Below are 24,015 nucleotides of genomic sequence, written 5' to 3' on the forward strand. Positions count from 1 at the left end.
ACTGTATACCATAATTTGTATATTGAAAAACCAGATTTCTTCCCCTATTATAAATAAAAATAAGGCTAAGAGAAAGTAGCACTACTCAATGTTTTTAGTTTCTGATATAAATTTTTATTTCCTTTTAGAGCCTTGTGTGTCACATTTTACTCCTTAATTCATCTGGAACTTATTTATTTTTGTGATGTTGAGAAGTTGATTGTAATAGCACCATTTATTAAATAGTCTGCCCTTTTTCCTTGGCTTTACAATGCTAATCAATCGCATGTCAGATTTCTATATATGTAAGCTTTCTCTAATCTGATCCAACAATCTTTCCTGTACCAATACTTCATTGTTTCGATTATTACAGTTTTAGAAATATGTCTTAGTACGTGCTTAGTTACCACATGTCCCCGTGTTTTCCTATTCCAAATTTATCTTAGTTTTTTATATAGCTTTACTCTTTCATGTGAATTTTTAAGTAAGTTGATCAGCTCCCACTGGGGTTTTGATTAGCATTGCATTGAATTTATAAATTCATTTAAGGAAAATAGACAATTTACAATTGTTGTCTTCATATCTATTAAGATGGTATAACACTGCATTTATTCCTATCTTATGTCCTTCAATAAAGTTTATTATTCTCAATAAATGTCTTACATTTTATTTTTACTAGTTTTATGCCTAGATGCCCTCAAGTAATTTAACAATCACTTCTATATTCCTAAGGATAATTCCAAAAGTCTATATGCTTTGTTAAATTATATGTTAGACAAAATATAAGACTATCATTTTAACAGAATAAACTAAATATCTATCTACTTTGGTGACAATAAGGAGCTTCCTTATATATTATCGCAAAAACATCCTCAGAATATTTACACATACATATATATATATATATATATATATATATATTTTTTTTTTTTTTTTTTTTTTTTTGAGACAGAGTCACACTCTTGTCACCCAGGCTAGAATGCAGTGGCATGATCAGGGCTCACTGCAGCCTTAACCGCCCAGGTTTAAGAGATCCTCCTGCCTCAGTCTCCTGAGTAGCTAGAACTACAGATGTATGCGTCCACGCCCAGCTAATTTTTGTATTTCTATTTTTTTACATTTTCTTTGAGATGGAGTCTTGCTCTGTTGCCCAGGCAACAGTGGTGCAATCTTGGCTCACCGCAACCTCTGCCTCCCGGGTTCAAGCGATTCTTCTGCCTCAGCCTCCCAAGTAACTGGGATTACAGGTGCCCACCACCATGATCAGCTAATTTTTATATTTTTAGTAGAGATGGGTTTTTGCCATGCTGGCCAGGCTGGTCTCGAACTCCTGACCTAAGGTGATCCGCCCACCTTGGCCCCGTAAAGTACTGAGATTACAGGCATGAGCCACCATGCCCAGCCTAATTTTTTGTATTTTTGGTAGAGACGGTTTTACCAAGTTGCCTAGGCTAGTCTCAATCTCATGAGCTCAGGTGATCAACCTGCTTTGGCCTCCCAAAGTGCTAGGATTACAGGCATGAGCTGCTGCATCTGACAGAATATCTATAATTAATATGTATAAACAAAATGTGTTGCTTCACAATAATTTCAGAAAAATCTACTTAAATATATAAAATAATTAAAATTTTCTTTAAATGTCAAGAGAAGAAAAATGACTGCTTCCACTGAGTTTAACAAGGGGAAAGAGTAAGTTAAACATCAAATGCTGGCAAGGATGTGAAACAACAGGAACTCTCATTCATTACTGCTGGGAATACAAAATAGTACAACCACTTTGGTAGACAGTTTGGTGTTTTCTTACAAAAATAAACATACTGCTACCAACCACAATTCTCTGTATTTACCCAAAAGAGCTGAAAAATGCCCATATAAAAACTTGCACACAGATGTTTGTAGTAGCTTTATTCATAATTGCCAAAACTTGGAAGCAACCAAGATGTCCTTCAGTAGGCAAGTGGACAAATTGTGGTACACCCAGATAACAGACTATTATTCAGTGCTAAAAAGAAATGAGCTATCAAGCCATGAAAAGACATAGAGAAAACTTAAATGTATCTTACCAAGTGAAAGATGTCAATCAGAAAAGGCTACATACTGTATGATTCCTGTAAGACATTCTGGAAAAGGCAAAACTATGGAGACAGTAAAAGATTAGTACCTGCCTACCAGGAGTTAGGGAAAAGGGAGATATGAATAGGTAGAGCACAGAGGATTTTTAGGGCGGTGAAACTCCTCTGTGTGATACTATAATGGTGGATACATGTCATATATACATTTGCCCAAAACCCATAGGATGTAAAACACCAAGTGTGAATCCTAACGAAAATTAATGGACTTGGGGTTGTAATGATGTGTCAATGCAGGCTCATCAATTATAACAAATGTACTCCTCTCATGGGGAGATATTCATCATGGGGGAGGCTATGCAAGGATTTAGGGGCAGGGAATATATAGGATATTTCTGTACCCTTCTCGCATTTGGGATGTGAACCTAAAACTGCTCTAAAAAAATAGTCTGTTTTTTAGTATTTTTGGTTAATTAACCTCTTTGAGAATCTGATAAAGCTATAGATGAACTTCTTCCTCAACCCTATTTCCTGAAAAAATCCAGTTTGTACATAAAAATTTTAGATATAATTTATAAAATAAATTATTGTATTTATTTACAATTATTTTATAATTATATAATTTATAAAATTTCATTTTATATAACTACTTTATTTTATATGTAATACGAAGAAAATACAATTTTCTTTGTATTGCCCTATTTTAAAAATCAATGTTTACAAAACCTGAAGGATTATTTCCCTCATTTTTGAACCAAAATTAATGGCCATTTCCTGTTTTTTACAAAGAAATAAAATATACAAATTAAACGGAAAATAAAAGTTAATTCAAGAGGAAAGAACATGTAAATTATAGGCTGCTATTGTTTGGCTTGACTAAAGAAGTCACATACTGCCCTAGTTTTGGAACATGGTAAACTGAATATTATCTTTGATATCCAAAAGGTTGTGCACTTTCTATTTTGATGAAAGTGGTACTGAAAATTCCGAGAAAGGTATACGGTAACAAACAGAATCACAGCTCACTTTGTGAAATGATGCTAGGTTAAGTTTGTGCAAGGAAACTAAGAATTGTCTGAGAATTGATTTCATATCACTACTCAATACAATATGAAAAGTGAAAAGATTATAAATCCAAGTTTCAATTGTGAGGTTTTCTGTGTGAAGGTAATCTTTAAGAACTCTGCGGTTTTCCTATATGCCTACGGAGAAACTGACAAAACTTTTCATTCATGACTAGCCTACAGAGATACTTCAAGTAGTAGAAAATTCACATGGTTGTCCATTTCTACAGGACTATAGGACTGCAGGTGTGCGCCACCACGCCCAGCTAATTTTTTGTACTTTTAGTAGAGACGGTTTCACCATGTTGCCTAGGCTGGTCTCAAACTCCTGGCTTTACCTTACTCAGAGCAATAGTTTGGCTAAGAGTTTATGATTTTTCTGCCAAATCCATAACAACTATAAGGTCTTGAATTAGATTACTCATTCATAAAGCTCCAAATATCCCCAAGTAAATCAAGCCACAAATAAACTCCTCCTGTACTAACCTTTCTTTTCTTTCAAAAAGCAAAACTCCTGCCAAAAATTTAATAAAGCAAAGGAGAATTTTAAATTTTTTAACTTTTTTTTTGATAAAAATTTGTTCTTATGAAATTGATTACTTCTGTGGGAGCAGGCAAAATTTTTAGGCCTGTTGGAAGAGTCTTCAAAGCCAGTATGTGCCAGTGAAAGAAAGAAAAGCAATGCATTATTACAATGGGTGGAGCTGCTTTCTCCTCTGAGGCAGTATAAGTATGCACATTGCTAAGTTTGGAAGATGCGCCATCTGTGCAGAATACTAAGATCTTCATTAGAGTCAAAAATTTTTTTTGGGCCAGGCGTGGTGGCTCATGCCTGTAATCTCAGAACTTTGGGAGGCCGAGGCGGGTGGATCACCTGAGGTCAGGAGTTTGAGAACAGCCTGGCCAACATGGTAAAACCCCGTCTCTAATAAAAATACAAAAATTAGGGGGGCATGGTGGCAGGCACCTGTAATCCCGGCTACTCAGGAGGCTGAGGCAGGAGAATCACTTGAACCCAGGAGAAGGAGGGCGCAGTGAGCTGAGTGCCACTGCACTCCAGCCTGGCGACAAGAGCAAAACTCCATCTCAAAAAAAAAAAAAAATTTTTTTCTGGTAGTTATTTTGGCAAAGAAATTTAACAGTCTGTCAGAGATGCTGGTAGCCATTAATATTAACAGCCTTTGTAATTTCCACAAGAGACCTGGATATTAGGAATTTTTCTTTAATTGTGTCAACATGCATGTTAACAGACAAAAACTAGGAACTAACTGCTTTAAGCAGTATCAGTTTTTTCACCAAGCTGCATTCTGGAGGAAAATGAGTTAGTTTCCAATTCCCTCAAAATTCACTTCAAAATATTGGAAAAAATGATGACAATCCTGAAGTGGATGGCATCACCTGAAATCTGACATAAATTTTCTTCTGCTCCAAGCGAAGTAGTTCACTGTCAGCACATAAAGCTTAAAGGTCTTTCCATTTTCATGTGGCTTCTTTTCTTGATAATATAAAAGTCAATCTTGAAGAATCCTTCAAGGAAAGAGTTCTGTGATGAAACAAGTGCATCCACATTTTGGTAAAGTTTCAAATTGTAATTACTACTTACAAAAAAAAAATCTGAACTGTTGGATATATTTTTAAAATAAAAAAAAATAAGGTGCTTCTGTTTTCACAACTTTGTATTTAAGCTGGTGAGAACTCTGCCACGTTAAAATACTTAAGCTCTGTGAGCCCTATAATTTTTGGTGATTAAGTAGCTTCAATGCTTCATTTATTTTTTGTTGTCAAGTCTTTTTAAAGCTGGAAAGAAAGATATATAGTGGTGGGGTATAGTGGTTGGGTATGTATGTGCCCTCAATACAATAATGACACAGAATTTCCAACTGTGTACAACAGTTACTAACATGAGTTGACAAAAAGTCATTAATAACATCTGTCCCCTTTCTCTCAAAACTATTTGAAAAACTAACAAGAAAAACTCTAGACTATATAAAGAACTCTTACAACTCAATAATAAGAAGATAAATAGTCAAATGTTTTCAAAAGGTCCTTTGAATAGACACTTTACTAAATAAAATATCTGAATGGTTAATAAGCACATGAAAAGATGTTCAATATCATTAATTATCAGTGAAATCCAAATTAAAACCACAATGAAGTAATATTGTATATCCATTAGAGTGTATATAATCAAGATTGACTGTACCAAGGTTGGGGAGGATGTAGGGAGACTGTCACACCGATGAACTGCTGGTGGGAATGCAAAATGGTACAGTCACTTTGGAAAACAGTTTGCAGTTTCTTAAAAAAATTAAGCATACACCTACAGTATAACCCAACCATTTCATTCATAAGTATCTATCCAAGAAGAATGAAAACATGTCCATACAAAGATTTATAGGCAAATGTTGGCAGCAGCATTATTTTTAATAGTTCAAAATGGAAAACAATTCTAATGTCCCTCATTTGGTGAATGAATAAACAAAATGTGATATTTCTACATACTGGAATACTACCCAGCAATAAAAATAAAGAACTACAAATACACACTACAACATGGATAAGCCTTGAAAGCATTGCGCTGTGTAAAAGAAGCCAGATGCAAAAGACTACATATTGTATGAGTCCATTTATATGACATTTTTGGAAAAGGTTTAACTACAGAGACAGAAAGCAAATTGGTGGTTATCTGGGGTTGAGGGTGTGAGTGAAGATTAGAACTGGGGAACTTTAAAAAAAATTTTTTTGCTACACTATCAACTGACAAACAAGCGAGCGGTTCGAAAATGGATTGTTGTGGCTGGGTGTGGTGGCTCACGCCTGTAATCCCAGCACTTCGAGAGACTGAGGTGGGTGGATCACCTGAGGTCAGGAGTTCGAGACCAGCCTGGCCAACATGGCGAAACCCCTCTCTCCTAAAAATAAAAAGATCAGTCGGGCATGGTGGTGCATGCTTGTAATCCCAGCTGCTAGGGAGGCTGAGGCACAAGAATGGTTTGAACCTGGGAGGGGGAGGTTATAGTGAGTCCAGACCGCACCACTGCACTCCAGCCTGGGTGATGGTGCGAGACTCCATCTCAAAAAAAAAAAAAAAAAAAGATGGTTTGTTGTGACAGTTGTACAATGATGGGTAAATTTTATGGTATGTGAAATACAGCTCAATAAAGCTTCTTTAAAAAGCAACAGGACAGAAAACAAAAACAAAAAAAAGCTGGAGCATATATCTGGTTCCCAAAACCACTCGCAGACCTTAGGTTTAGAATTTATATATTATCTATTACTTGGGTTGACTAAACAGATGGTTGTTTATTATTAAACAGGAATTTTCAGATACTTTCATTATTAAAATTATTTGCCCACAAACAATTTTTGTAGGGAAATCTTATATCTTTTGTTAAGTACAAGATAAACATAACAACTCTCTAGCGATTCTCACTTTTTTTTTTTTTTTGAGACAAGGTCTGACTGTCGTTCAGGAGGGAGCGGTGCAGTAGCGGATCCTAGCTCACTGTCGACTTGATTTCCCACCTCGTTGCAGCCTTGACCTCCTGGGCTCAAGCAATCCTCCCACCCCAGCCTCCCAAGTAGCTGAGACCACAGGCACATGCCACCACGCCCAGCTAATTTTTGTATTTTTTGGTAGAGATGAGGTCTATGTTGCCCAGGCTGGTCTTGAACTCCTGAACTCAAGAGATCCTCCCACCTTGGCCTCCCAAAGTGCTGGGATTACAGGCGTGAGCCACCATGCCAGGTCCTAGCAATTCTTAATATAAGGCAGTTTGAGTAGGGTTTCATTTCTGGATTTTAAAAAAAAGCAGCTAGATAAGGCTATTTTTCTTGCTCTTTCTCTAGCTCACTTTTCACACTTTCCCAATAGCTAGAGTGAAGATAGGTCCTGGTCTACACTATTAAAAAGTATCAGGCAGCCGGGTGTGGTGGCTCACGCCTATAATCCCAACACTTTGGTAGGCTGAGGCGGATGGATCACAAGGTCAAGAGATCGAAACCATCCTGGCCAACACAGTGAAACCCCGTCTCCACTAAAAGTACAAAAAAAAAAAAAAAAAAAATTAGCCAGGCGTGGTGGTGGGTGCCTGTAATCCCAGCTACTCGGGAGGCTGAGGCAGGAGAATCACTTGAACCCGGGAGGCGGAGGTTGCAGTGAGCTGAGACTGCACCACTGCACTCCAGCCTGGTGACAGAGCGAGACTCGGTCTCAAAAAAAAAAAAAAATCAGGCATCTCCTTTCATTCTCAAAAGTGTTCTGAGTTGGATGATAAATTAGACAAACTGTCTACAGCAGAATTATCCACATCATTGTAACTTCCACTAACATGAAGGGAAACCCCTGAAGGCTTTAAAGACTTCAAGTAAGTATAAACTATATAACCATAAAAATTTTACTATTAGTCATTTTACAGTTGAGGATCTGGGGCACAGAGAAATTAAAATAAGTCTAAGACCACGTGTTTTAGATTTGAGGTCTTTAACACTACCACAACCACTCCTTACAGAATAAGTACTATTTCTACATTTTTCTGTTGGAGGTGTTAACTATTACTATCTACATTTCATGGATGAGGAAACAGGCTTTGACTTATCACTTACCGGGGGTTATAAGGAGGTTAAGTGGTAGAACTGGGATATAAACCTAGGTCTGCTTGACTTCAAAGCTTGTACTCCTAACCTTTAAGCAGAATGCCTCTCATAAAACGGAACGTGGGTGTCAGTATGGGTATGTGTTTGCTCCACGGTTTGGTCTAGGGGAATCTGTATCACTATAACATTGTATGCAAAATTTCCTATGTTTATATAAATTCTTCTAGAGAAAGGGTCTAGAGCTTTCAATAGATCCTCATAAGTATTTACGATACCAAAAAGAAAAAAAATCTAGAACCTGTTAGATTGCTTTGTTAGAGAGGTAAGCATTTAAGATAATCTACATATTTTATTATCAGTTGTTACCGTCATAACCAGATTTGTCAACTAACATAATTAATAATTACTGAAAAGCAGTATATATAGGTATATTTACTAAGTATATAAATACCATAATTACAGGATATGATATTTTAGACCTTGCACTTCTAAAAACCGAGGGTGAAGCCCTCATTTAATACTGAAGATGACCAGCAGTCACAACAAAGAGCAGGGAGTGATGGTAGAAATTTCTGTTGCTGGTGACCAAACTCTACTTACTGGAGTAGCTGTGGATTAAGCAGTTTTCTCACAAGCTATACTGACCTAAGGTAAAATTAACTTAGAAGTACAAAATGGCCGGGCGCGGTGGCTCACGCCTGTAATCCCAGCACTTTGGGAGGCTGAGGTGGGTGGATCACGAGGTCAGGAGATCGAGACCATCCTGGCTAACACGGTGAAACCACGTCTCTACTAAAAATGTAAAAAATTAGCCGGGCGTGGTGGCGGGCACCTGTAGTCCCAGCTACTTGGGAGGCTGAGGCAGGAGAATGGTGTGAACCTGGGAGGCGGAGCTTGCAGTGAGCCGAGATTGTGCCACTGCACTCCAGCCTGGGTGACTGAGTGAGACTGTCTCAAAAAAAAAAAAAAAAAAAAGTACAAAATTAGAAAGATGTACAATAAGGAACATCAAGCTACATTAAAACAAATAATTTTGTGCTTTTATTTCTTGATAAGTAATATGAATTAGTTTTCTTAAGAAGGATAAATAGTGTTGGTTGGAATTTGGGGAGACACTCTTTTTTTTCTTAAGTTGGTATCCTTTTAGTTTTTGTAAAAATAATATTGCCTTCAAACCCTCATACTGGCAACCTATTAGCATTTATGTCCTCTGATAACATTTGACCAGATACCCCAGTATAACTGTACCATTGTTAAATTACTGAAATATCTCCATATGGACAGAATATAGGTATATATAACACAGCCTATATGTAGGTATATATAACAGGATAATAGTAATGGCAATAAGTAGCAAAATTAATATCAATTCCAATATGAATTTATTAGTTCAAGTTAACTGCCACTAAATATCATAACTGCCAATAGGACTTGACCTTCCTGCTGTAGTATAACATGTGACTTGGTTGATATTCTTTATGAATATGTACTGATATATGTGGATATTGAATATGTGATAATTTTAAACAATATCATAAAGACTAGAAATTTTTGAATGAAATAGTTCAGCAAAAGCTGAGTGGATTCAGCAATATAAACCTTTTCTTTTCTTTTTTTTACAGTGAGAGAAATTCTTTTTATTCAAACTATCTAATGATGGCACCCTGCAGTGGTAATGGAGTAAGTCAGAACCTGGGAGTGGTGCTGGCATAGATGTGGACAGTCACCATTTGGCTATTTAATGGACCAAGCAGTGTCAGGAGGAAGAGAGATACCCACCCACTGCATTGAAGGAGCTTAAGGAGGGAAAGGAATAGGTAGCATAGCCAGGTGGCATTATGGTCCTCTGGCTTGTGGCCATGTAGAAAGTACTGCTATCTGGGTACATACTGACTCTTGACTGGGGGCAACACAGCTAGCTTTCTGGCCACAACACAGTGCTAAGTACTGTTTTTTAATTTATACATTAATTGGTACTAATTTATTAGTTTTTTTGTCTTTAAGAGACTGGAAACAGAGAGCCAGCTAATATTTTCCTTATTTTGATTTTGGTCTATTTTCCCCTTTTTAACCTTTCCGTATTACAAACAAGTAATCACAATGGATTTTTCTTCCAAATTTAGAAGATCTGGCAAATACGAGCACACTATCTATAAATTCACGTAACAGCTTTGGGAGGTGATTCTGATAACACTGCAAAAAATTATACTGACTAAATGTTGGGGATTCTAGTGTTTTCATGATTCATTTTCTGGGCTTCTTTAGTTTTAGGCACCCTTGTAAATTTGCAGGATGCTCTTTCAGCGGTTGTTGTGCTTATAAATAAATGTTTCTAAGGTTGAAATCAGAGCTCTATCAAACTCAACTTTACACAGAGGAAACATATCTAACAGTCAACCCCTAAACTAAGCAACCTAAACTGTAAATGCACAATACTGGGTAAGAGAAATGGCAGTAAGAGTTATAAACACATCTCCCTCCACTACCATAAAAACAACAAAGGTTTGGATCCTGTCAACAGTTTATAGCATCATAGACCTTTAAAAAAGATTGCATGTGGTCTGCAAGCATCTGTTTATCCCTTCCCACATCAAAGAAGAGTATTGTAGTCCTATACCTAAGTAGGGAAAAAGACAAGCAAGAGTAGGAGGTCTTAGACTTTGAGTTCCTTCTGTCTAGGCTCTGATACAACAAGAGGCTGGAGTGTTTGATCATCATTATCCATAATGTGAAGACCCAATGGTTGGAAAACACAAAAGATGGTGCTTCCGTGATCTTCAAATTAACCATGTCCCTAGTTTTAACAGATAAATGAGGCCGGGCACAATGGCTCACGCCTATAATCCCAGCACTTTGGGAGGCTGAGGTGGATGGATCACGTGAGGCCAGGTGTTCGAGACCAGTCTGGCCAACATGGTGAAACCCCATCTCTACAAAAAATACAAAAATTAGTTGGGCATGGTGGTGCTCGCCTGTTCCCAGCTGCTCAGGAGGCTGAGGCAGGAGAATTGCTTGAACCCAGGAAGCGGAGGCTGCACTGAGCTGAGATCGCACCACTGCACTCCACCTGGGCAACAGACCAAGGCTCCATCTCAAAAATAAAAAATAAAAGATATATGATCATTTAATAACCTATGAAGTCTTAATGGATCTTAGTGTTTCTTCTTGGTTTCTTCTCTAAACTCACTAGATCCTCATCCAAATTTTATTTTCCTTCTCCTCCTTTCCCTCTCTAACCCCTAAGCCCATCTTAAGTGAAAGAGTATGGTTTATAAATTTTTGTGTCAGATAGAGAATAGGAAACATTGAGCTAAGAGGGAAATAATATTAGACATAAAAGGTGGATTTGCTGAAACTCACCATCAGAGGGCACAACAGTACTGCAATAAACAACTCCCAAATTCTGCCAGGAAGAGATCCTTTGGTGTACCTAGACAACATAAAAGATACATCTACTGTCAGAATGGAACAACAAACATATACTTATGTGTGTGTATATAATAAATATATAAATATGATTACTTAAGTAATATGTATGCTTTGTAGAAAACTTTAAAAATATAGATAAAAGAAAATAAAAGTCTTTCAAACTCTTATCATCCTAAAATAATAGTGGTGAACATTTTGGTGTTTTCAAGATTTATGCAAACACATTTACATATACAAACACAAGTATACATGTTACATTAAACAAAATTAGAATTATACAAATCATGTTTTATGTACTTTAAAAACACTTAATATTGATTCTAGGTACTATCAGGCCTCAAGTAAACTTTCTGGCTTTTTCTTCCTCTGGTTACCTTTCAGACCTTTATCTCCTTCCTATCTCTTACCAGGTATAACAGTTATTAAGTAGCTGTATCAACAATTTACTATTATGGAGTAGGTGTCTGGTCTTTATGTTCACTCTCCTTTTTAAAAAACTTGGAGAGGCAACCTCACTACTTGAGTCCTTAATCATGACCGCTTCAGAGTGTTAGAAAAAATCACTCCCACTCACATCCATCTCTACTACTTCCTTGAAGAGCAATGTCACTGTGGATGTGGATCTGGAACTCAGGTTCTCATAACTAAGCCATGTTTCAGAATGAATACTGAATACATTTCTCACTTGGCAAATACTTTATTCCTTTGTATCTTTTACTTTCCCAGCCCCAAAAAGTATCAAAGGAAGAGGAAGGGCAGGCATTAACTGAATAAAATCCAATATACCTGCTTCAGGCCTGACATATTCCATTCCATCAGCACAAAGAAAAATCATTTAGCATCTACTAAGCTGTATTAAGGTGTGCATTGTCACAGAGTCCTAAATGATTTTTCTTTGTGTTGATGCACTTCATATGACTATCATTAATTTCCATCTCGTTTCAACTTAAGAGAGCATGCAGAAATGTGAGACTGACATTTATAAAAAATTTAAATAAATAATTTAAAAATTACTTGAGACTTGGCTTACAGCTAGTTTAGTTTTAAATCTTTGATTCATTAGGAATTACTTCTAGTCAAAGTAAGTCGAAATCTAGTTTCCCTCTAATGACAACATAGCTGTCCCATACAATGAATAATACGTCTTTTCCTTTCTTATTTGAAATGTTATGTTTATAATTTTCCAGATAATTACATGAATTTGGATCTATTTCTGAACTTCTATTCTGCTCATGCTCTAGTAGCCACATTGTTTTAACATTCTAGTCTTATATTTCAGTGTCTGGTAGGGCTAGTTTTCCCTTATTACTTTTCTTTAAGAAATTTCCCAGTTATTCTTATTTGTTTCTCCATATGAACTTTAGAGTCAGTTTATCTAGACGTACACACACATGCACAGCTATTGGTTTCAAAAAAAACAGTATTGTGCAGTGGTTAAAAGCACAGAATCTGAAATAATCTTGCCTGAGTTCATTTTGTAGTTCAGTAACTTTAACTGCAACCCTTGGGCAAGTTATTAACTTCTTTGTGCCTTGGTTTCTTCACTGAAAAATGGGCAAAAAGTGATACTAACATCACCCATGTAAAGTACTTGTGAGGACTAAATGAGTAATACATATAAAGTCCTTAGAACATGCCTGGCATAGAGTACATTCTCAATAAATACTAGCTATATCTTGTTGTGAGATATTAACTTCATGGGTTAAAAAAGGATTTTGATTTTTGCCAAAGAATCTTGTAAGTCTTTCCATTTAAGTCTCTGTTTGTATTTCTGAGAAGCAATTTAAAGTTGCTCTCAAGCAGATCTTGCAGGCTCTTTTTCCTCGTGTAATGGTTTTTGTACTAAGTCTTGTCCAATATTAGGAACATGATCCCTGCATGTTTGAGTTTGCACATGCCTATTACAGCTTTGCGTGTTCTTTAATTTTGTTATCCTTTCTGAGTTTCTTTGCTTTCATTTTCTTAGTAATCTGATTTGGGAATGTTTTAATAGAATTAGGAGAATTAGAATCTGGGAATGTTTTAATAGGAGAATGTTTTAATAGGAGAATTACTTTAATTAATATAGCATACATATTTAAGCTCTCATCAGTTATGAAATTGTATGCGATGTTTTCTAAAGTAAAAATACTTTACTAGTGACTGGGCATGGTATCTTGCGCCAGTAATCACAGCACTTTGGTAGGCTGAGTGACAGGATTGCTTGAACCCAGGAGTTAGAAGAGGCTGCAGTGATCTATGATCGTGCCATTGCACTCCAGCCTGGGCAACAGAGTGAGACCTCATTTCTTAAAAAACATTAAAATAAAATTACTCAATGATTTGTGCTTACTTTGTTTATGTACATATTCCTTCTGATAATAAAAAAGGTTTACTTTTTTGTTCTAGTAGCTACTTCAGAGTAAAAGTCTGAAGTCTTTTAACGGCCTCTGAAAGTCCAATATTCTCTGATATCCCATTTTCTCTGACTTCATCGCTTACCACTCTCCCTCCTATATTACTGTGCTTTACCCCTTTACACTCTTCCCTGTTTCTTGAGCCCAGCTACGTTTTTGCTTCAGGGCCTTTGTAATAGCAACTACCTTTGCTTAGAATACTGTTTCTCTAAATAACTATCTGGCTCAGTTCCTTCAAATATTTGTTCAAATTTCATTGTCTGACTAAGGTCTACTCACCCACTACAAAAAAAGCAATCTCATCAATGGGTACTCCTAATCCTTTTATGCTGTATTTCTCCCCATACATTTAACACCTCTTAACAAATTACTTATTATTTTTATTTTGTCTGTCTCCTCCAACCCATGAAGCAAAAATTTTCATCTGTTTTGGTCACTGACAGTGCTTGGCAAATAACAAGTCCTCATCGAATACATGTTAGGCAAAAAAACAAAAACAAAAACAAAAATCCTATATTTTATAGTTTTTTTATAACTATAGTTTTACATAAAATATACTGTAACATATAAAAATCCTATCTCTATTATCAGCAATGATTAATACAGCTATGTTTCTTTTTTCTTTCCCTCTACCACTCGGTTTATTAGATTATTTCTCTTAGTGTTTACCTTTCGCTCTAACCTACGTATCTATGTATCAACTATAGACTCCCCTCCACCCCAATCTTAAGATTTTACTAGATTTATTGATTTCAAATGACATCTTTTGACAGGTTGTTATAAAACATGACAACATCATTTATTTCCTCATCAACTTTCATTACTGCACTGTCAAGGTTTTAACGATTCATATTCTGCTCTATAAATCTAATTTCCACATTTGTTTTAGTCTTAATGCTATAGATCAATGGACTCTATGTTCACTGCCAATACTTTAGCTGTAGTTTCTCCTTTCATTTCTTGGTTGGCTGCACTTCTTCCTGTAGAAGTAGGACTCATAAAAGCTAAATTTCCTGTAGCTTGGCATGTTAATTTCTAAATTAATCTTTCCTTGAGGATTTGGAAGGGAAAGTATCCGTGTTGAATGCTGCTTTGAAGAAGTCTGAGGTCAGCAGCTTCCTTTGGAGAACTGTGCTTGGCTGGCTTTGTTGGGGATCTGCAACCATAGGTATCATTCCTCAGGGTTTCCCCACACACCTCTATTTGACCTTCACTGGATCTGACAACCTTCCTTTATATAATAAGTGTTTTGGAATTGCAGAGATCTCCCTAGTTGTGCTGAAGATGGGGCTTGTATTTTTGTCTTATTCTCTTTCCTATTCCAAGATGTGAGAAGAGAAGAGAGAAACTGCTGCCTTTACTGGGCCATTATTTGTTTATGTAGTAACTTTTAAATACTCACATCTTCAAACACATACAGTAGGAAGCACAGTGTGAAGAAATCTCATGAACCCATCATCTGCTTCTATATTTATCAACATTTTATCAAATTCAGTTCATCTATATCCACCTAGTTTTTTCCCTTCAGTGTATCTTAGAAGGAAATCCCAACCATCATATCACTTCAATATACATACACTGGGCCGTTTTAAAACAGAAATCCTCTGTCCTCTATGACTTCATAAATTATCCTTAACAGTAATAAAATATGTTTTTGTGGGGCAGAGAACCACATCATTACATGGTTGGTTATGAGTAATATTTGTTAGATGATATAGAACATGGGTTGGCAGGCTGGCTGCCAGTTTTTGTAAATACATTTTATTAGAACATAACAAAACTCATTCATTTACTTACTCTCTATACCCCACTCAACTACTTTCACATCACAACAGCAAAATTGAGTGGTTGATATACAGCTGCAAGAGTTGAGTAGCTGCAACAGAGACCACATGGCCCACAAAGTATCAAATATTTACCATCTGGCCCTTTAAGAAAATGTTTGCTGATCCTTGCTTATAGAACAGTTTCTGTAGTTTTGGGATAATTCACTTTCTCAAAGTCCTTCCCACCTACTTCTATAATGACACTGCCAATTATAAAGTACCACATATTAAGTATTTACAAACACACATATAAGTCCTTTTTTTCCTTTAAACCTTCCAGAAGTTTAGAGTCTAATAAAGATAACAAAAACAAAAATTATTTTGCTCTTGCCTTTTTTCCTTGAAATATGGCAACAACAAAAAACAAAAAAAACCAAGGAAGCAATTATAAGAGCTCAAGGTCAAAGAACCATCGCTATTCTAAACTCTTCCATAACTCCCCTAAATTGAAAATATTTCGTGGTTTAAATTTTGTATTTTTAACATGTCACAAGAAAATAGTAAGTTTTTAAAAGTTTTTTTCCTTTACTGTTTAGGTTTTTTTTTCCTCCCCCTTTACTTTCCTTGGAAGCTTTTAATAAATATTTGACTGATGCTGAAAGTTTGAAAAATATACCAAAAAGTTAAAAAAGAAAGAAAAGTCAGCAAAAACAATCAGGCAAATGGTATGTAATATTTACATATTTAAATTTCACAGGCAGATACCAAGATTAAAATAGTCAAGTTAAATCTTGGCAGATACAAAGATTAAACTTCAGTAAAGTTAATTATTTAGAAAGTATTTCAAAAATTATCAGAGAAAGGGAAAATCTCTAGGAATTTTTTTTTCTTCTTAGTGTCTCTCTCTGTTGCCCAGGCTGGAGTGTAGTGGCGCGATCTTGGCTCACTGCAATCTCTGCCTTCTGGGTTCAAGCGATTCTCCTGCCTCAGCCTCCCGAGTAGCTGGGACTACAGGCGAGCACCAACCATGCCCGGCTGGCTAATTTTTGTATTTTTTAGTAGAGACAGGGTTTCACCATGTTGGCCAGGCTGGTCTCGAACTCCTGAACTCAAGTGATCTGTACATCTTGGCCTCCCAAAGTGCTGGGATCACAGGCATTAGCCAAGGCACCCAGCCTCCCTAGAAATATTGGTGCCAAATGAATAAGGTGATTTGGTGCCCCCATAGTTCCTTGAAAAGAGACGGCAAGTTTATTCTTTTGGTACCAGTCCATATCTTTAATAAGTAACTTGAGAACTTTAAGGAATATCAGGGACTTGAAACTAAAAGAAAGTATAACGACTGCCGTAGTATTATAATCATTTACCTTTGATCTTAATCCCTAGTGTTATCAATTTAGAGTCAGGCTACAAAACACTGTAACTTTATTTCTCCAAAACATAAGATTTAAGCCAATAAAAATTAAACTTTAGAATGATAAAAAAGATATTTTATGCCCTCAGAAAAGTATTAAATTCAAGTCAAAATTTACTTTTAAATTCCTTACTGTGATCATAAATTATTCAACTATACTTAATTCATCTTTCATAGTTCAAAAGAGCAAACTCAGCAGTATACTCCTTCCAGAAACTTGGGAGGATTGTCAAATCTAAATAACCTGTCAATAGCCCCCAAATATTCACAGTCAAATAGACATCAGGCTAAAGGAAGGGGAATGGTGAGGAGGAAGAAGGGAGGAGGGTGCAGGGAGGGAGGGAGAGAGAGAGAGGAAAAAAAAAAGAAAGAGATGGAAAGTTATTTTCTTACTAACCTAGTTCCCTTTAAGAAAATCTTGGGATCTAATTTCATTAAGAAACAAACACCTACCAACTACATCAAACTAAACTATATTAACTGCATCAAACCGCTTTAGATGGAATAACTGTATCTATGTATTTGTCCATGGCTAAAATCTTATTATAAATAGCCTCACTCTGCCTCAAGTTTGGATATGTCCACTTGTATCTCCCTGTTACATTTCCCTTAGCACAACATGGAATGCTTATAAAATGAACCCCTTTCAATAATGTTCCAAAAATTTCGTTTCTAAGACCAGAGTACCCATATTTCAGCAACTCTGCCAAACCTGTCTCCAAAATTCAGTGCTTGTACGGATACTCCAATTAGCAGCATAAACTATTTCAGTTGGTCTAAAGCAAGACACACCTGTAACAACTTACACAGGTTGGGATCAGTCTTTTTCCATATCCCTGATACAGCAAAGTTGTTGAAACATCATATCAGCAACATTTACTACTTCTAATCTACCGATATACTAAATAAGGACTGTGGCTTTAACCTGGAGATTGGATAGTGGGGGAAAACACTGGAATGGGAAGACTTGGGCCCACTTCCACAACTCACTATCTTGAATTTCCACTTCTAAGTCTCTGTTTCTTCATCTGTTAAATTAAAAATAATGCAACAATGATAACAAAACCATTTCACAAGGCTGGTTTCACTTAAGGAAAGTGACAATATAAACATGATAACACTTGAATGACTAATATTCTACAGAAACAAACTCAAAATAAACCTTCAATATCCTTAAGAGATTGACTCAACATAAAAAATTTAATTACTATAATACATTTCAAAAACCACAACTATCTCTAAACAGAGATAATATACAAAATAAACATCTTATGATGTTAAGGTAGAAATCTGAGGTTTTAAAAGACTATCTCTTCAGATACCAACATAAAACACATTTGAAGATTTGTTGTTTTACTGCTAAGCTACTCTGAGAAATAAAAGTAATTATGATTTCTGTAAGCATTTTTTGATACAGAGTACAAATTTCTCCCTATATATTAAAGGTCTGTTTTATTTTTGACTGATGTAGGTACAAATGCATTCCATGTTGTACTGAGATGGTCATTGAATGTGTTGTTCATTATTACTTTTTAAAAACTAAAAACCCAAATGCAAAGATCTTTACTTAAAGGACTCACTGTCACATAAAACCTAGCATTTGTACCTTTTAACAATCATTTATGCAATTCAAAGCAGCATATAAATTTAGATGCAAGGGAATAAAGTCCGAATGTAAACTCCATGCGAATAGACACTCTACGTATTCCCCCGTTATCTGTGAGGGATATGTTCTAAGACTCTCAGTGGATGCCTGAAGCCACTGACAGTACAAAACCCTATGTTTTTTCATATAAACACATACCTATGGATAAAGTTTAATTTATAAATTAGGCACAGTAAGAGATTAACAATAATAAAAAAGAATAATTACAACAATATATTGTAATAAATGTTATACAAATGTGGTCTCTTAAAATATCTTATTGTACTGTACGTGGATGATTTACGTCTTGGGTGGGACAGAGTGGGACAGCGTAGGACTGTGTGAGATCTCACCATACTACTCAGGACAGTGCACCATTTAAAACTTAATTATTTCTAGCATTTTTCATTTAATATTTTCAGACTGCAGCTGACTGTGGGTAGTGAAAACCACAAAAAGTGAAACAGCAGGTGAGGGGGAACCACTGTACTGTATCTGTTAAATGAATAAATGTAGTTGGCTTGTAGAGTTTTATTGAGAGTAAAAATGGAACTTCATTTGGTTGCCCTTTTTGATAGACAGTTCAGTTTGGCAATGGTTCTTTTCATCACCTGAATTCATATTTCCTTACACAGTGCCATTAAAGCCTGTGGAATCTCAATGCATTTGTTGACATAACAATGTTGGGGAACTAGTTGCATCTATTACAACATATTGAGATAAAACTTCCTTCTTAAAGTGCCATAAAAGTTAGGAAAATACAAACTTTACAAAGTATTTTATTTTGGTTTGGTGATGGATAAACAGGTGTTAGTTACATTTGTGTCTATACCTCATAGAACTGAAAGGGCTTATATTTTTAAGTGTTTTTTTTCTACTTTGATGATGCCTAGGGCCTGAGAAATCTGTGTTTGTTTTAGAAAATGGCTACTCAAAATGTAGTCCATGGATCTGGGGCATCAGCATCACCTGGGAGCTTGTTAGAATGTCGATTCTCAGGCCCCACCTCCGACCTACTGAATCAGAATCTGTATTTTAACAAGGTCACCAGGAAATTCACACGCACATTAATGTCTGAGAAGCACTACCACAGTTCATGCAAATGAGTCCAAAGGGATGCATTAGTTAGCTAGGAACAGTATTGTCAGACCTTTCACCATTCTCATTTATCAAGACCCCAGCATAAGCAACTAGGGTTCATAGAGAGGAAACACCACATAGCAGAAACCAATGCATTGAGTTTCAAAGGCTAGATTCTAGTCTCATCTCTAGTTACATGACCTTGAATCTTAGTTCTCATCTGTAAAATGCATGGGTTATATAACATACATTGTAAGGCCCTTCCAACTCTGAAAGTCTATTAATTCATGAAAATAAATACAAATACATTATTTCCTGACACACAAGACACACACCACAAAGTAGTTTAGAGAAACAGTTCAACCATATGTGATAGAATAAGTAATTGGGCCTACTTAATGCTATGGGGCCTTGTCTATCAATTACTTTGTATTTATTTGGTTTGAAAAATCAACCTCTTTGTTTTCCCACTTGGTTTCTGGAAGATGCAGAGTGGTGAATAACTTAGGAAGTGGGTGGTTGCTATTAATAACTTCTCTCACTGCTTCCTTTGTTCTTGAATACTGATAAAACACAGGTAATAGGATTCTGGAAAAATTAAAAACAAATTTGGAATTGTACAGGAGCAAGAGGATGCTATCGTTCTTAGAAAAAACATGGCTGAAATATTTAGAGGTGAAAGATTATGATGCCTGACACTGTCAGATCAGGAAACAATAATATGCATATGTATACATATACACATGTGCATACACATAGGTAGAGAGAAATAAAGCAAATGTGGCAAAAGATGAGTAACTGGTGAATCTAGGTAATGGGTATAAGACTGTACTTTGTAGTCTTTCCGCAATTTTCTGTAGGTTTGAATTTTTTCAAAATAAAAAATTAAGAGAGAAAAAGAATTATAAATATCTACTGACCCAATTGTGCTCTGTTGTATTCTTCTCTTTTTTAAGGTGATATATAACAGATTTATTTACTTTTCTGTAACCTTTAAAAGGCATCAGAAAAGCTAGAATAGAAGAAAAAAAGATCAGTATAGAAAGAATTTCAGTAATGTACACTTCCATGTTGCTACTTTATTTTAACCCTGACTTACAGACTTAACTTTTTTCTCAGGTAAGGCTAAAATAAAAAGGGAAAAAGAAATGCTGGTGAGAAGTCATCTCAAATCTTCTTTGTATTAATGAAGTAAACAATTTCAAATCAAAAGTATGCTTTGTGTGATTTTCATTTTTGCTCTAGCTTCAGTTAATAACAAAAAGAATGCAGTTACCACTCACAAATATAAATAACTATAGGCCTTTCTTATTCCCCTGCAATGAGAGGGATACAACAGCTGCTATAAAAATCACTCTCTACCCTCCCATGTGTTGTGTGAGTGTGAAACTCATACCATGAAAAGAAAAAAATATAAAAAGAGAAAGTTATAGCAAAGTAGCTGGTTTTGTTTTAGAATTCTTTTTCCATTTACTGTAAGTTATTTTACCTAATTACAAATAAAATAAATATGCTACCTACATTTCTAACATAATTGTCTCACTTAGTTACAAACCTCAAAACTGGAATAACAGAAATCATGGGCCAGGCGTGGCGGCTCATACCTGTAATCCCCAGCACTCTGGGAGGCCGAGGCAGGCGGATCACCTGAGGTCAGGAGTTCAAGACCAGCCTGACCAACATGGTGAAACTCCATCTCTACTGAAAAAAAAAAAAAAAAAAAAGGCCAGGCGCAGTGGCTCAAGCCTGTAATCCCAGCACTTTGGGAGGCCGAGGCGGGTGGATCAGGAGGTCAGGAGTTCGAGACCAGGCTGGCCAACATGGTGAAACCCCGTCTCTACTAAAAATACGAAAATTACCCGGGTGTGGTGGCATGCACCTGTATTCCCAGCTACTCAGGAGGCTGAGGCAGGAGAATCACTTGAACCTGGGAAGTGGAGGCTGCAGTGAACTGAGATCGTGCCACTGCACTCTAGCCTGGATAACAAAGTGAGACTCCATCTAAAAAAAAAAAAAAAAAAAATACAAAAATTAGCCGGGCGTGGTGGCAGACACCTGTAATCCCAGCTACTCGGGAGGCTGAGGCAAGAGAATTGCTTGAACCCAGGAGGCAGAGGTTGCAGTGAGCCAAAATCGCACCATTGCAGTCCAGCCTGGGTGACAAGAGCGAAACCCTGTCTCAAAAAAAAAAAAAAGAAAGAAAGAAAGAAATCATGTACCAGCTGACTAATAAGATTCCTTCATTCCTTCCAGATTTTATCCAGTAGGAACACCATAAGAACAACAAAGCACATTCCATTAATTGGAGATTTTATAGCATTCATAAAGGCCTTTTTGGGGATAGTAGGGAGGGACAGGGTCTCACTCTGCCATCAAGACTAGAGTGCAGCAGTATGATCCTAGCTCACTACATCCTTGACCTCCTGGGCTCAAGTGATCCTCCTGCCTCAGCCTCCTGAGTAGCTGGGATATGCCACTGTGCTCAGCTAAGTTTTTTAATTTTTGTAGAGATGAGGTTTGGCTATGTTGCCAGGGCTGGTCTTCAACTCCTGACCTCAAGGAATCCTCCCGACTCGGCCTCCCAAAGTGCTAGGATTACAGCTGTGAGCCACTGTGCTAGCCCATAAGTCTTACTTGTCTTTAACTCTTTGGCTTCAAACAAATGCACTAATTTTGATAGCCTCTATTCTCTTTCTCTACCTTTAGCTAAGGGGACTTATTTTTATTTGCTTGGTTTTTTAAAATACCCTTAACAAAGTCATGCCAAGGTGTAACTTTACATAATGAACAGATTAAGATTAATACCAAAGAGTAACAGTCATTAAAGGTCTTAGTGCAGTATAAAGGGGAAGATCAAATAAGAGAGTTAAGAGGATTTTCACATATAATTCAAAACTGAAAACATTCAACCCAGAATGGTCCTCAGCCCACTCTGCCTATGACTCCAGCTGACCTCTCCTGTCTGTTTAGGGATCACATGGGGACCAGTCTCTTAGCAAGCCATTCTAAGTCACAACTTTACACAGTTGAGAGACCAGCAGATGCTTATTTGCGTATAAAGAAAGAATACCATTACTAACATCACTACCATCTTCTATATTTTCTGAGATGCACAGGGCCCAATTTGCACTCTTTTTGTGACTGCCTTCTTTCACTTAGTGTGATGTTTTCAAGGCTCATCTATGTTGTAGCACATATTGGTACTTAATTCCTTTTTATTACCAAATGATATTCCATTGTATGGATATATGACATTTTGTTTATCCATTCATCAGTCACTGACTGTGTGGGTTGTTTCCACTTTTTAGCTATTATGAATAATGCTGCTATAGACATTCATGTACAAGTTTTTGTACGAACATATATTTTCCTACTTCTTGGATAGCTATCTAGGAGTAGAACTGTGGGGTCCCATGGGAACTCTGATAACATTGTGAGGAATTGCCATACTATTTATATAAAGTGGCTGCTATTTTTACATTACATTTGCATTTACAGCGAGGGTTCCAGTTTCTCTATATCCTTACTCACACTTGACACTGTCTTTTTTCTTTTTTTTTTTTTTTTTTTTTGAGACAGGGTCTCACTCTGTTGCCCAGGCTGAGTACAGTGGCACAATCAAGACTCACTGCAGATTTGATCTCCTGGGCTCCAAGCAATCCTCCTGCCCTGGCCTCTCAAAGTGCTGGGATTACAGGTGGGAGCCACTGTACCCAGTCCTATCTGTCTTTTCAATTATACTATCTTAGTAGATGTTAAATGGTATCTCATTGTGGCCTTGATTTCCATTTCTCTGATAAGTAATGATGTTGAGCATTTTTTCATATGCTTACTGACCACCTTTATATCTTCATTGGAAAAATACCTATTCGGAATCTTTGTCCATTTTTACATTGGGTTGTCTTTTTATTATCAAGTTTAATGTTGGTTTTTGGTAAGTCATGTTACTCTAGGAATTTGTCCATTTTGCGTGAAATTTTAAATGTATTGACATAAAGTTGTTCAGAATACCCTCATAACTTTTTAACGGCCATAGAATGTATAGTGGCATTGCCTTTTTTTGTTGTTCCTAGTATTAGTAAACTATGACTACTTTTTCTTGATCTGTCAGTCTTGGTTGTTATTTCCTTATTTATTTAGAGAAGAAGTATCGTTCTGTTGCCCACGCTGGAGTGCAGCGGCGCGATCTTGGCTCACTGTGACCTCCGCCTCCCAGGTTTAAGCAATTCTCCTGCCTCAGCCTCCTAGTAGCTGGGATTGGTGTCTGGGACAGGCATCTGTCACCACGCCCGGCTAATTTTTGTATTTTTAGTAGACACGGGGTTTCACCATGTTGGCCAAGCTGGTCTTGAACTCCTGACCTCCAGTGATCCGCCCACCTCGGCCTCCCCAAAGTGCTGGAATTACAGGCGTGAGCCACCGCCAGCCCAGCCGTTATTTCTTCTTTGATGCAGATTGCAAATACCAGAAGATTTTCCAGTGAAAATATAATTTCTATCTTAATTCCACTGTGGTTAGAGAACATACTCTGTATGATTTAAATCCCTTGAAATTTATTAGGACTTGCTTTATGGTCT

At 36.6% G+C, this 24,015-nt stretch overlaps 1 protein-coding gene across 6 annotated transcripts in view; it reads right to left on the reverse strand.

Moving 5' to 3' along the window:
* MCU (mitochondrial calcium uniporter) overlaps positions 1–24,015 on the reverse strand; it is a 209,351-nt gene that overhangs the window by 38,958 nt on the left and 146,378 nt on the right. For all 6 annotated transcript variants that reach the window (XM_015147404.2, XM_077946636.1, XM_015147407.3 and 3 more), the window contains one exon: positions 11,069–11,138. In XM_015147404.2, the coding sequence (XP_015002890.1) occupies positions 11,069–11,138 (70 nt within the window). The remainder of the gene's footprint in view (positions 1–11,068; positions 11,139–24,015) is intronic.

The sequence above is a fragment of the Macaca mulatta genome, chromosome 9, assembly GCF_049350105.2.
Source record: "Macaca mulatta isolate MMU2019108-1 chromosome 9, T2T-MMU8v2.0, whole genome shotgun sequence".
Lineage (NCBI taxonomy): Eukaryota > Metazoa > Chordata > Mammalia > Primates > Cercopithecidae > Macaca > Macaca mulatta.